At 45.8% G+C, this 14,470-nt stretch overlaps 1 protein-coding gene across 9 annotated transcripts in view; it reads right to left on the bottom strand.

The window, feature by feature from the left end:
* Nucleotides 1-14,470, bottom strand: part of RBFOX1 (RNA binding fox-1 homolog 1) — a 1,452,832-nt gene that overhangs the window by 910,038 nt on the left and 528,324 nt on the right. For all 9 annotated transcript variants that reach the window (XM_044233296.1, XM_044233305.1, XM_044233301.1 and 6 more), the window contains one exon: nt 5,677-5,724. In XM_044233296.1, the coding sequence (XP_044089231.1) occupies nt 5,677-5,724 (48 nt within the window). The remainder of the gene's footprint in view (nt 1-5,676; nt 5,725-14,470) is intronic.

The following is a 14,470-nucleotide window of genomic DNA, read 5'->3' as shown; positions in this document are numbered from 1 at the left end:
ACATTACTCTCCACAATCTTCTACCCACTCACTGTGCCAGTCTCCCCACTGGTCACCCTCAGACATGCACACCGGGCCTGGACCTATCCGACCCTCTGCCAGTCAGGTCTTCAACAGCCACTGAAGATACTCACATCTTCCTAATCCACGGAGACGTGGCTTGCAAGTCTCAAGACTTCAAGTCTCTTGAATCTTCTCTACATATGGGTTTTACTTGACTTGCACAGTGTTTTAAAAATCAGTAGTTTTCCACTAAAATCCATATTTCCAGATTGCCTTAGAAATTGGCAACACTGAACATATATTCCCCATGGTAACAGGTAGCTGCAACAGAGCCCCTGCATATGGGGTCACTGTTCCTGAGTTCACTGCTGTCCCCATGGCTTCATATCAGCCCTCAATCCCTGTCACTAACATGGGATTCCTGCCTGGACCCGGCAGATGGGTGAGTTTGTTCCTTGACTTAGGCCAAGCATCTCTTCTTCTGTAAAACATTCCCCAAGCCTTCTAGGTCCCTAGGTCCCCTGGTGGTCTGTTTCTGTGAGCCTCTATAACACTTTCTGGGGGGCTCATCATCTTAAAAAATTAAATTATAAATGACATGTGATACCTGTAGCTGTGGACATTAGCAAAAGCAAAAATGAAAATAGATGCAGTTGACTGTGTTCTTATTTTGTACCAAGCATTATACGTGTGTGTGTGTGTGTGTGTCACATACTGCCTTACAGTATTATCAACTCCTCAAATCAACTTTTCAAGTGAGTTATATTATCTCTAATTCACAGACAGGCAGATGGAGACTGATACAAGGTAAGAGAGCTTCTCAAAGTCACAGAAATGCTAAGTAGGAGAACTGGGATAAAAACCCTGGACTTTCAGGGCGCCTGGGTGGCTCAGTGGGTTAAAGCCTCTGCCTTAAGCTCAGGTCATGATCCTGGGGTTCTGGGATCAGACCCCACATCAGGCTCTCTGCTCAGCAGAGAGTCTGCTTCCCCCTCTCTCTCTCTGCCAGGCTCTCTGCCTACTTGTGATCTCCGTCTGTCAAATAAATAAATAAAATCTTAAAAAAAAAAAAAAAAAACACAGGACTTTCAAGCTCTAAGACCTATGGTTTTCACTCCTACACTATGTTCACTCCTGTGCTGTGAGCATGGAATTTCTAATCCTTGCATATACCCTGGTGGAAAGACAAAAGCTAGAACTGAACCAGGTCTACCGGAAACAGAAGCCAGCACTGCATGTCGGCCTGCTTCCTCTTGTCCTCAAGAGACCAGAAAAAGTCCTGGCATCCCCACCACCGGGGCCAGCGGCTCATCAGAGGGGCAGGGCTGACAAGGGTATGGTAAGTCAATATGGTGAGTCTCTACCAGAGCTAGAACATGAAGGCTGGAGGTTGTCCAAAATTGAAAAACAGGTGATATTACTGGTGATGGATGAAGATGCCAGTCTGGGCAGAAATTCATCTGTAGGAAAAGGCAAGTCTCCTACAAACATAATTCTCATGTTTGTGTGTGGGAGGTGGTCTAGCATTAGAACGAAGAGCCTAGCCTGTGCATTAAGAATCTGTGAGTTCAGATCCTGGCCTCTGATGCCACTTGTTCTCTGGCAAGTCACTTAACCTCTTCCATTTTTCTGTAATGGGGATCCTGTTGGTACCTCCCGCACAGGATGCTGAGTACGGAAGGCCCTTAAGAGCCCTGATCCAGGGGCACCTGGGTGGCTCAGTGGGTAAAAGCCTCTGCCTTCGGCTCGGGTCATGATCCCAGGGTCCTGGGATGGAGCCCCGCATCCGGCTCTCTGCTCAGCGGGGAGCCTGCTTCCCCCCCTCCCACGCCTCTCTCTGGCTGCCTCTCTGCCTACTTGTGATCTCTGCCTGTCAAATAAATAAATAAAATCTTAAAAAAAAATAAGAGTCCTGATCCAGAGCAAGTCTCATAACAGGGAAAAGTCAGAACGCTCAGGGTTAACCGAGGCAGACAGCATCTGCTCCGGACCCGATCGCAGCTCCAACTGGATCCAATCTGAAAGTCGCCCCAACTTTGAAAACAGCTCAAACTCCTTCCATGCAATTTCATAGCGGATCTGAAACTGTTTAGCTGCACCAGGCCAGGCGATAAGTGAGAAGAGGAAGGGCTGTCTGTGTTTATAGCCTTTGACAAATGGGCTCTCATCTCCTCCTGACAGATTCTCCCCCCGGCTGATCCATCCGCCTCTTCTGCCATCACCTGAATTGCAGTCTTCATAATAGTACTGGAATTCAGATGGATTTTACACCACAAATAAAAATGAATTTAAATGCCTCGGCTCCGCACAAGCAACAAGGGTACTGTAAATGTCAAGGGCAGGCGGTTTTGTAAGGCCATACGGCCGCTCCGAGTGATGGGCTGGCTCCCATCACCTTTGCTAAATCTGCATTAGCTCCACGGCATTCACTGTGGGAGGAAACAATCTGAGCTCTGCTTCCCACTTAAGGGTGAAAAATGCCTGCAGCCCTTGAGATCTTCCCGTGACAGCCTCTGAATGACTCTAAGAAATGGCCAGAAAGCCATCCACATGCAGGTGCACTCGCAGGGGCTCTGGGATTTGGTGAGCTTGGAAGCAGAAGGGAAACGTGAAACAGAAGCACTCCCCCAATATGAGGCACGCATTTCTCCACATGCAACCGGCAATCGGCAGGGAGCTCCTTGCCCATGTCTGCCGGTGGAAAACAGGCACCCAGAATAAAGAAACACAGAGACACTGGAGAGAAGGAGTCTCTCATTCGGTCTCGGACAGAACCAGTGTGCAGACCAGAAACACAGGAAGGATGAGGGCTCTCTCAACTCTTACGGTTCACCGCTTATCTTCCGTCATTGTACCCGCGGGATGCAGTCAATGCAAGAATGATTCATCTGCTGAACAGGATGAGGCATGAAACCAGAGGGGGCAGGAGGGAAAGACCCTATTAGACTCCACGGCAAACTCGAGGTCTTGTTTTCTAAAATCCTTCTCTCCAGAAGGCCCCCAACCGCAGCCAGAGGCACAGATGTAAGCCCACAAATGCATCCCAACAGAGAGTGTATACTGAAGAGAGGCAGACAGGAAGGAAGGAAAAGCGGAAGGGAAATGAAAAAGGAAATAAAAACCAGGTTTCCCGGGGATCCACCTCGTCCCACAGACACTACATTAAGCTTCCCTGACTAAAAGGAAACTGAGCTTTCGAGAAATCACGGCTGGTTTGCTTCAGAGCACTCCGCGCTTCGAAAAAAAACCCACACGGGCCAAGGGCTGCGTCTTCAGAGGCGGGCTGACTTATTATTTTAGCACCTCTGTCATCTCTCGTCACTTCAATTCCACTTTATCAAATTACTGATTTTGCCAGAAGCATTCGGATTAAGTGGAGAGGGGCACACACGCACGCGCGCACACACAGGAGCAAGTGTCATCACTTCAATGGTGAAATTTCATAATTATACGTCAGGGTGACAGAAGTACCAGAGTGCATTCGAGAGCCTGGATCAAGATCACTCCTGATGCCTCGGCTGCCATCTCCCTGTGTGCCCTCCTACCACAACCCTGCACGCAGGGGCGGGGCCAGCACTCTTCGTGGGGGGTGGTGGTGGCAGTGCCCCGCTGGGATGACTGGGGTTGACTTTTCCCTTAGGAGACAAGACCCCGACATACAGAGCTACCCTCCCCATACCTCACACCCACCGTCAACCCCATTAGGAGACCCAGAGGAGCTACAGCCCAAATGTTAAGAATCACATGAAAATAAATCAGAAAAGAATTCCTGGAGGAAGAAAATTTCTCCGGTTGGACAGAAGGAATAATAAGTCCTTCGAGAAGAAGACTGCAGAAACAGAGGTGGGCATTACAGCTGTGGGACTGCTAGGAGTCATCACCAATGGACTGCCGGCGGAGAGGTGTGGTTGATTCCTGCATCTTTGGTCATGTTTAGAAAACCCCGGATGAACCTGTTCGGAGACCAGGCTGTTTTTGGTGTGCCTGACTCAACCCCACAGGCTGTGACAAAGCACAGAAATACATATACGTGTGTGCATGTATGTGCACATGCATTTGTGTTTCTCTTGTCTGAAAATAGTGGAAGCCGTGTACAGATACGACTTTTCCCACCAGTAAAACATCACGAGGCATCCACAGACTTGGGAGATCCGTATTGCCACGGTATACGAACCAGTGGCAGTCTGGATCGGCAGAATGGAGCCATGTGGCCGGCTTTCACTGCCCAAAGATTATCCTGGCTGCTCATTTATCTTACAGAAGATGGAACTTACATTATTGTAAGGTATCAGGACTCCTGGTGTCTTTGAAACACTACTAGCAAAGAAGATACCCCCAAAAATCATATATATGACCGAAACATGCTTGTGATTTCCACAAAAGTCGAAGGGAAGTGGAAGCATCCCAAATGTAGAAAGTGGGGCAGGTGACATCAGCTTTCACTTTGACATGGGCAGAGCGGCTGGGGCGGATCCCCCACGGCAGAACTGGTAGGAACGGATGAAAAAAGACTGTAGACATACGTTCAGCCTAAATTCCATTTGCCCAACACACAAAATTACACACCTGCAAGAACACCAGCATGCAAATATGCAGCAGATACAAACATGAACTGAAATGCCTTTGCCTGCAAATGAAAAGAGCCACCCAGAAACGGAACCTACCTAAGGGCACGATGAGGGAATCTCAACCACCATACCTTTATTCTTTTCAACAGGAGGAGATTAACAGTCCTTAAAACAATGCATGACAATTGCCTTTTATTTAAAAAGCAAATTTTGCTTTGAGGAGTCCTCAACCACCTTCTTAATCAGCAGACAACGGAGCTATCACAAAATCAGGGCTGAAAACCTCTGCTTGAAGTAACTGCGTTTGACAATAATGGTACAGTTGCACAGAGAAACATCTTTCAAAATTGCGGAATGATGTCAAAAGTAGCCAGGAGATATGTACCCTCAATTCACTTACTTGACCTCTTTGGATCCAAGGTGTTAAAGGTAGAATTTGATCTGCTTGGATGCCCTTTACCAGGGAAACTGCTGTGAACTCGTGTCAATAAGGACAGGCCGTGGAGAACAATTGTCTAACAGTTGTTTTTCCTGAGTGGATCCACACCAAGTGTAACAGGAAGATAAATAGGGGACAGGGGGTCTCTGAAAATATAAAAAAGGACCTCCCCTCACTGCCCCCTGCAAACATCTCATAGAAATAGATCTATGCCATAGAACATCGTTGTTCCCATCAATGTGTCATGGTGAAAACTGAGGCAGGCTCCCTCTCAAAGTGTATAGATCAAATATGGAGACACACCTTGGAAAGCCCAATATTTTATATCCTACCATATATGTATGTAATATTACTGAAAAATGGTTCATGACATTCAACAACAAGGTGAAATGAGTTAAGGATAAATGAGCTATTTTCCTGAAGACAAGCATAGGACTAAGAGAAAAAATCGGCACCAACATATTCAATACTTAATCATGTTATGTTCTCTTCACCGAAGCCATCAGAGGTAACACAGACAAACATTTTAAAGTATGACTGCCTTTAAGCGTCGAATATCAGTACCCGAATCACGGTTGCAAGCCATCGTCCAGCCTTAAACACCTGGGTTTAAATCATAGAGTTCTTTTTTTTTTTAAACCAAAAAGATGAAAAACACTGACTTACCTTTCTGTCCTCTATTTCCACACAGGTATTGCAGTCTGCTTTGATATCCTGAGAGGAAGAGAAAAGAAAAAGAAAGAACAGGAGTCAGACTTCTGGTCAGGGAACATTCAGCAGTGTCGTTGAAATACCCTTTAAAATAATAAAAAAAACTCGCACTCCTATCGGTTGTTTCTCGAGCCATTGCTCTTTATAGCCCTTTTAAGAAGTATATGCCCGGGTGTTTGCATTAGAGACATATGGATGTCATAACTAAGCTTTATTGCATGCAGATGTGGGGTGAAGGCAAAAGTTATGGATCAGAGGCCACAACAGAGAGAAGCTGATGGCTCATAAAATAATATGCTCCCCCCCACCCCCGTCGTGACCAGCAGAAACTCTCCTCACTCAGACTTATTATCTCTCTCTCTCATTCCAAGATTTAGGATAGTAAAATTTACCACCTTTCAACACAAAACCATTACCATCTATTTTTTTTTTAATCTTTCTGCCCATCCACATTTCCATCCATCAGTCAAGCCCCACTCATCCATTTATCTGTCATCTGTCCATCCATTCATCCATGGGTCCACCCATCCAGCTATATTGATGGCACATTAACTTCTTATGCCTTTTTTCATGTTGCTCTGGGATGGTTTCTACCCTCAAGGAATTCACCAGTTAGGTGAATTAATCACCAGATAGGTGTATAGGGCTCACCCCCCCACACACAAAAGCATCTGTAATATTCATTTACTTATGCATTCAGAAGATAGGCATTCAGCACTTCCTGCTTGCCAGGCCTTGCTCTAGGAAAGGAAGATGCAGTAACATACAAAACACATGGAAAGTCCTGCCCTGGTGCTGCTTATACTCTGCTAGAGACAGACAATTAAAAAGGAAACATCAATAAATGGTATTTTTTAATATTATAAGAGGATTCATACTATAAAGACAGATAAGGCAGGGAGAAGGGAATGGAAATGGTGAGCATGGGGGAATAAGATCTTAAATTTAAAGACAAGTGACAACTGAGCAAAGGGTTGAAGGAAGTTAGGGGATGAGCCATGTCGCCATTTGGGGCAAGACTCTCTCAGGCAAGGGAAGAGCCCGTGCAAAGTATCAGACACCGTTTCGCTACAGGAAGGAAGAAGGAGGACTCAGTGGCAGGAGGGAAGCAAATTAGGGAAATACTGGGAGATGAGATCAGAGGAGGATGTCAGCTTTTATTCTGAGAGCAGTGAGGAACCACCCAGGGTTGGTTGGTTTGTTTTTGAGTTTGTTTGATCTGGTGGCAAAATACACACAGCATTTACATTTAACCCTTCTGAAGTGTACGGTTTAGTGGCTTGAAGCTCATTCACATTGCTGTGTAACCATCCCCACCTTCTACCTCGAGGAATTTTTTCACCCTCCCCAACCTGAAATGCTGCCCCCAGTAAACACCAGCTCCCCATGTCTCCTCCATTCCCCAGCCCCTGGCGGCCACCAATCTACTTCCTTTGCGAGTCTGACAACTCTAGGGACCTCACTGTGCTGGTCTGCTAGGACGGCCATAACAAATACCACAGACTGGGAGACCTAAATAAAAGAGATCTATTTTTTCACACTTTCAGAGGCCAGAAGTCCTAAATCAAGATGCTGCCAGGGCGGGTTTCTGGTGAAACCTCTCATCCAGGCCTGTGGATGGCCACCACCTTCTCACTGTGCCCTCATGTGGCGTCTTCTCTGGGTGCATGGACAGAGGTCTCTGGAGTCCCCTCCTCTTCTTATAAGGACACCAGTCCTATCAAACTAGGGTCCTTATGACTTTTTTTTTTTTTTTCAGTGAGCTAAACAATTTTATTTTATTTTTGTTTCTATTTTTTTTCCAATTTATTTATTTTCAGAAAAACATTATTCATTATTTTTTCACCACACCCAGTGCTCCATGCAAGCCATGCCCTCTATAATACCCACCACCTGGTACCCCAACCTCCCACCCCCCCCCGCCAGTTCAAACCCCTCAGATTGTTTTTCAGAGTCCATAGTCTCTCATGGTTCACCTCCCCTTCCAATTTACCCAAATTCCCTTCTCCTCTCTAATGCCCCTTGTCCTCCATGCTATTTGTTATGCTCCACAAATAAGTGAAACCATATGATAATTGACTCTCTCTGCTTGACTTATTTCACTCAGCATAATCTCTTCCAGTCCCGTCCATGTTGCTACAAAAGTTGGGTATTCATCCTTTCTGATGGAGGCATAATACTCCATAGTGTATATGGACCACATCTTCCTTATCCATTCATCCGTTGAAGGGCATCTTGGTTCTTTCCATAGTTTGGCGACCGTGGCCATTGCTGCTATAAACATTGGGGTACAGATGGCCCTTCTTTTCACGACATCTGTGTCTTTGGGGTAAATACCCAGGAGTGCAATTGCAGGGTCATACGGAAGCTCTATTTTCCTTATGACTTTTTAAATCTCCATTACCTCCCCAAAGGCCCTGTATCTGAAAACAGTGATACTGGGGGTTGGAGCCTCAAGATACAAACTTGAGGGTAGGGCCCACTTTGGTGTATAACACTCATATAAGAGGGATCATACAACATCTGCTCTTTTGTGTCTGGCTTATTTCATTTAGCACAACTTCATTCAAGGCTTAGCCATGTACTTAGTAGTACATGTCAGATTCCATTATTTTAAGGATGAAGAATATTCCATTGCATGTATATATGACATTGTGTGGATCCACGTTCATCCATGGATAGACACTGGGCTGTTTCTACCTTTTGGATACTGTGAATAATGAACATGGGTGTACACACATCTGTTCAAGTCCTTGCTTTCAAGTCTTTTGCCTAGATGTCCAGAGGGAAAAATGCTGGACCACAGGCTAATTCTGTGTTTAATTTTTTTTTTAGGAACCATCATATTGTTTTTCATAGCAGCTGCACCATTTTACATTCCCACCAGCAGTGCGTGTGGGTTCCAATTTATCCACATCCTGGCCAGCGCTTCTCTTCATTCACAGGTTTTGAAGTGGGAAGAGACATGATCTGACTTCTGATCTGACAGGATAGACAACTGAGAGCCAAGGGCACAAAGAGAAACTGGTTTGGGGGTGGGTGCTGAAGGTTGGATATAAAGTGGTGGAATGGCTGGGAAGGGTGATTGCAGGAAGGTGGTAAGACGTGGTCAGAATCTGGATGGAGTGGGGGTGCTTGGGTGGCTCAATCAGTTGAACATTTGACTCTTGATTCTGGCTCAGGTCATGATCTCAGGGTTGTGGGTTTGAGCCTTGCGTCAGGCTCCATGCTCAGCGGGGAGCCACCTTCTCCCTCGCCCTCATTCCCTGCCCCTGCTCTCTCTCTCTCTCTCTCTAAAATAAAATAATAAAACTTTTTTAAAAGAATATGGATGGAGTGAAGAGATGACTTAAAGGATCAGATGTGGAATATGAGGGAAAGATGGAGGCCAAGGACCATGCCAAGGTTTTGGGCCCGACCCTTCTAGCAATGGAGATGGAGGCGAGGAGGACGATGGGTGAGGCAGGATGATGAAGGGGTCTGCAAACTACAGTGGCTCAGTGCGGGGTGAGTTAAACCTATGGAAATATTTATTCTCTCCCCCAAGAACTAGCTGGGTTTACTCTACTGATGCGTCCCTCAGAGAGGGTTGATTAAGTGGAAGGCTATCACCATGGTGATTTATTAAGCATAACAAATTCTAGGTCTGTGTGAATCACAAGTGGAACAAAAGAAGACAATATCATAATCTGAAGATTCTGCTTTTTATGTAACGGAATGTTTTAATATCAGTAAAATGGGACTGAAACAATGAGCAATGATTGGATGCCTCCCTGGCACTATGAAACTATGGTAGGTGCTTTTCACACTTGTCTTTAAGCTCCCCATAACCAAACAAGGTTGGCATTTTTAGTTTTTTACCATATAACAATTGGGGTGAATGATCAGTTAACCCATCCTTGGTCACACATGATGGAGCTAAGTCTACACCCAGAAGTGGGTCCTAACACCAGGCACTTTGCTTTCCTTTCAGGTGATTTTATTATTTTAGTCGATGTGGTTGGTCAGTCTGGACAGTTCAGGCCACGTATCTCGTTATTTTCCTTTCTATGGGGAGGAGGGACATCTAAAGCAAAATGATCTAGAGTCGAGGCACAGTTGTGATTCTCCAAGTGTGATGCCCAGGTCAGCAAAACCAGCATCACCTGAGAACCTATTAAAAAAGTGCATCTTCTGGGGCCGGACCGGGTGATATGCTCAGAGATCTCTGTGTTAGCAAGCCCTCTGGTGTACCATTGGGAGCTCAAGGCTGAAGCCTTGACTGCAGGACATTGTCATGGTTAGAGTTCCTATGCTAAAGCCAGATGCCTGCCTCCCAAGTGTGGAGCGATCGCATGCCGGCTGTGGGGCTGAGGCAAGTGTCTTTACCTTTTGAAGTCTTGATTGCCTATTTGTGACAAAGGGATACTATGAGAAACGGGCTATTCAAAGAGGGGGTCTGGGCCCCAAATAGAGCATCTCAGGCTTCACCACACATACACTGAATCAGACTCTGCCTTTTAACAACCGTGTAGAACGAGTGTGTTCCCCAAAATACAGAGGTTGAAGCTCTAACCCCCCCCCCCACACTGTGGCTGTATTTGGAAAAGGGGCCCCTAAGGAAATAATTAAGGTTAAATGAGGTAAAAAAAAAAAAAAAGGGTCGAACTTCATCTGACGGGATTAATGTCCTTGTGAGAAGAGACACCAAAAAGCTTGTTCCCTCTCCACATCCATGAACAGAGGAAAGGCCATGTGAGAACACAGAAAGGAGGTGCTGTCTGCACCCCAGGAAGAGTGCTACCCAGAACCTAGTCACGCCGGCACCCTGATCTCAGACTTCCAGCTTCCAGAACTCTAAGAACATACATTTTTGTTGTTTTAAATCTCTCAGTTGGTTCTATTTTGTTACAGCAGCTCCCGCTGACTCAGACAACAAGATTCTCAGATGATCTGCAAAGCCCACTCCTGGGACTGGGGGATCATTGTTTTCTCACCACACCCCTGATTTAATGGCTGACGTCCCTGGCTAACCTTGAACCTTTACTCTTTTTTTTTTTTAAGATTTTATTTATTTAGTTAGTTAGTTAGTTATTTGTCCGGGAGGGGGAAGAGAGAGAGCGTAAGCAGGCAGAGGCAAAAAGGAGGAGGAAGCAAGCTCCCTGCTGAGCAGAGAGCCCAATAAGGGGCTCGATCATGGGACCCTGGGATCATGACCTGAGCCGGAGGCAGAGGCTTAACGGACTGAACCACCCAGGCGTCCCGTGAACCCTTTCTCTTAAACTGAGAACTCTCTTTGTATTCATCCACTAAGACACAGAGAGAATAACTGGGAATAGGAATGATGGAAATCATAAATTATTTTTAAACCCAGGAGATGCCACCTAGAGACAAGGCAGGAAACAACAGTTCCTTGTCTGCTTTAGGCTGTTCTGATCAGGGGAAGTGTTCATTTCCTTTCTCTCCTCCAGTGAATATACGTTGAGTTTTCAGGGAAGAGTCTCCATATCCAATTTTGATTTACCCACAAAGAAGTGGCAGGTGTTAATCAACTAACTAACGCAATCAATAAGCCAAAGGCAGGTTTTTGTTTTTAATCTGCCACCAAGGACCCTCACAAGCAACAGAAAAAAAGCCATCTGGTAGAATCAGGGCTCTTGCCATTTCCCTAAGATTATTCAATTTATTCTTGTCAGGATTAATTTACTAAGCCCACGCTGGATTTTTTATTTAGATGATATTGTTGGTTTGTCATCCGCTGCAGATCTACGCGGGAGGCACCACAGGGGACTACACTCGCCTCTGAACAATGTTGGACTCAAATTGGAAAAATGTCACTTTGGCGGGAACAAATTATCGTTCGGATCACTCCACATAGAGCTGGTGTCTCCGGGTGGGCTCCGGCCTGACCTTTTCCGAACCAGAACAGTCGAGTAAGTACTTCAGCCCCACTCGATGACTTCGCTTGGGAAACAGCTCAACGACTTAAGTGTTAAGTATGAATCTAGAGCCGTGTACTCATCACCAACCCATCAATTTCCCTACAGAAGCCAGGCATTCTCCTTTCTGTAGCTGGAAAACTCCAAATGGTGACTCAGACGCTAGCAACAGATGGGATTCTGCACACGCGAGGGAAACACACTGCTTGGCTTCAGGCACCTGGACTCTGCCCCTCACTAGATGTGGGTTGGTGCCTCAGTTTCCCTGTCTGTAAAATAATGATAGCCGCCTCCTGTGTTGTCAGGCATCTCTAATGCGTGCAAAGGTCTTAGCATAGGGCGAGTCATCGATAAATGTTAGCTGTCATCGACGGCATCCTCCAAATGTCTTTGTGAGACCGAGTTCTGAGTGGAGTCCTGAGAACTTAAAAACGGTTCTATTTTTAAAGTTTGCTCTTCCAAGTCTTCCGAGTTCTTCTGGCTTTTAGACGTCGGAGCACTTGTGTGTCTGTTCTTTTCAGATGCTGTTCTCTCTCCCAAGAGAGACTTCTTTTCTTAAGCATTTTTGTGCGTTCGGCATTTCTGATGATTTTCGTGGGTCAGGGTTATATATGCCCACAGTGCAGAGAACCATCATCCTGGGGCAGGTGTCGGCATCATTCACAGCTCTGAAGTGCCCAGAAGTTAAAGGTCCCTGGGAATAGGTGGAGGGAAATGTCTGCCAGTGGGAATCTGGAGGCCTTAGAAGAATTAGAAGCTAGGAGTCTAGAGTGGGTAGAATAGTAGTCCTCCAAAGGTTAACTCCGTGCCCCAATCCCTGGAATCTGAGAATGCAAACTTATTTGGAAATAGGGTATTTGCAAATGTAATTTAGCATCTTGAAGTGAGATCATCTTGGATCATCTGGATGGGCCCTAAATCCAATGGCAAGAGTCCTTTTAAGAGACAGAAAGGAGATGGCTATGTGAAGACAGAGGCAGAGCCTAGAGCGACATGGCCACCAGCCACAGAGCGCCCAAAGCCACCAGGAGCTGGAAGATGCAACGGCAGGGTTCACTCTCAGAGAGTCTGGTAGGAGAGAGGCCCCTCTGACATCTTGATTTCAGACTTGCACCCTCCAGAACTATGAGAAAATACATTTCTGTGGTATTAAGCCACAGATTTATGGTCATTTTTTACAGAAGCCACAGGAAACTAATCAAGAGCCTCCAGGAGCTTCCGGTGTGACTCCCTCATGTTTGATACCTGCCTACTCATGGCAGAGAAAGGAAAGGCATGATCCAGAGACCACGCCATGCAATCCAACCCCTGGGGGAGAAGAAAAACCCCTTTATATAAGAGATGCAAGGGCAGGTGCATAGGTGTTCTGTTCACGGGCCCTTGTGTTTTCAGAGGACAGCCCCCCTGGAACCTCTGGTAACGACTTCAGGTATCAACCCTGGAAGGACAATATAGGGAAAAGACCAGGGCACTTATACTGGACATGAGGGAAAGTGAGGTCATTTTATCTTTGACGTGGCATTGTTTTCCTGGACTCAGCTATCCACCAAGTCCCATAGAGCATTTCAAAGGAAATACCTACCGTTAAAAACAGCTCTCAAGAGCTGGTGGATGATGTGGGAAACAAAGGTGAAAGAAAAATCCGATTTCCTTACTACTTAGAGCCCACTGACAAGTCCTTGAAACAGGCAAAGTGACCTTCCTCTAGGAACTCAGATGCCTCCATGTTAATACTTTGCTGAAGGCAGAAGGCAATCTTAGCCCGACCCCCAGGATCGTGTAAGTCTACTTGAACATAAAAATTCCTTTGGAAACTTCCTTTCTCTCTATTCCCCCAAGATATATGTTAGTAATCATCCCCAAGCATATGACCAACCAATATACATCTGAAGGTTCTCATGACTCAGGTTTTATTAGACAGTCATAAATGACCTTTTCCTAACAATACTGAGCTCCCTCAGGGTCCTGGAAGCTTTGCTTCCAAAATTCCTTAGAGACTTACACTATCCCTAACCCCCTCCCAACTTGAAAGTATACTCTGGGCTATTCCTTGTGACCCTAGTGCAGTTCTTTCTGCCCACAGGTCCTGTTCCCTATGTTTTAATTGAATCAACTTTTTTGCACAAAAGATGTCTCAAGAAATCTTTCTTGGCCGGTCTCAAAACTACATCATGTGGCGACCATGAAGAGACCCCTCTCCCTCTAGAGAGCTTGCTTCCTGTTCTCACCTTCGCTTAATAAACTATCGCTTCACCCTTTTGTGTCTGGCAGATTCACTCTTCTACTCAAAGAGAAAAGAACCCTGCAATTCTGCAACAATGTGGTCCACAGATATACATCGGAAGGTCTCATTAGTAAGGTTTTATTAGACAGTCATAAATGACCTTTTTCCCCAACAATAGCTAGCCCTTTCAAGGCCTTGGAAACCTTGTTTCCAAATTCCTTAGAGACTTATACTAACCCTAATCCCCTTCCAAGTTGAAAGTGTGTAAATGGCCATCCCTCCGGACCCAGGCACAGCCCACACGTCCTGTCCCCTTTTTGTACCAACATGTCTTAAGAATTTCTTCTTGGGGGCGCCTGGGTGGCTCAGTGGGTTAAAGCCTCTGCCTTTGGCTCTGGTCATGATCCCATCAGGCTCTCTGCTCAGCAGGGAGCCTGCTTCCTCCTCTCTCTCTGCCTGCCTCTCTGCCTACTTGTGATCTCTGTCTGTCAATAAATAAATAAAATCTTAAATAAAAAAAAAAAAAAAAGAATTCTTTCTCGACCTCGAACCCTAACATCTGTCCTGTATCAGTGGAGACGCAGCCGAAGATTCATGCCAAATCCAA

This window comes from Neovison vison, chromosome 14 (assembly GCF_020171115.1).
Source record: "Neovison vison isolate M4711 chromosome 14, ASM_NN_V1, whole genome shotgun sequence".
NCBI classification, from domain to species: domain Eukaryota; kingdom Metazoa; phylum Chordata; class Mammalia; order Carnivora; family Mustelidae; genus Neogale; species Neogale vison.
Note: the sequence above shows the minus strand (reverse complement) of the source record. Positions and strands in the feature narration are given on the sequence as shown.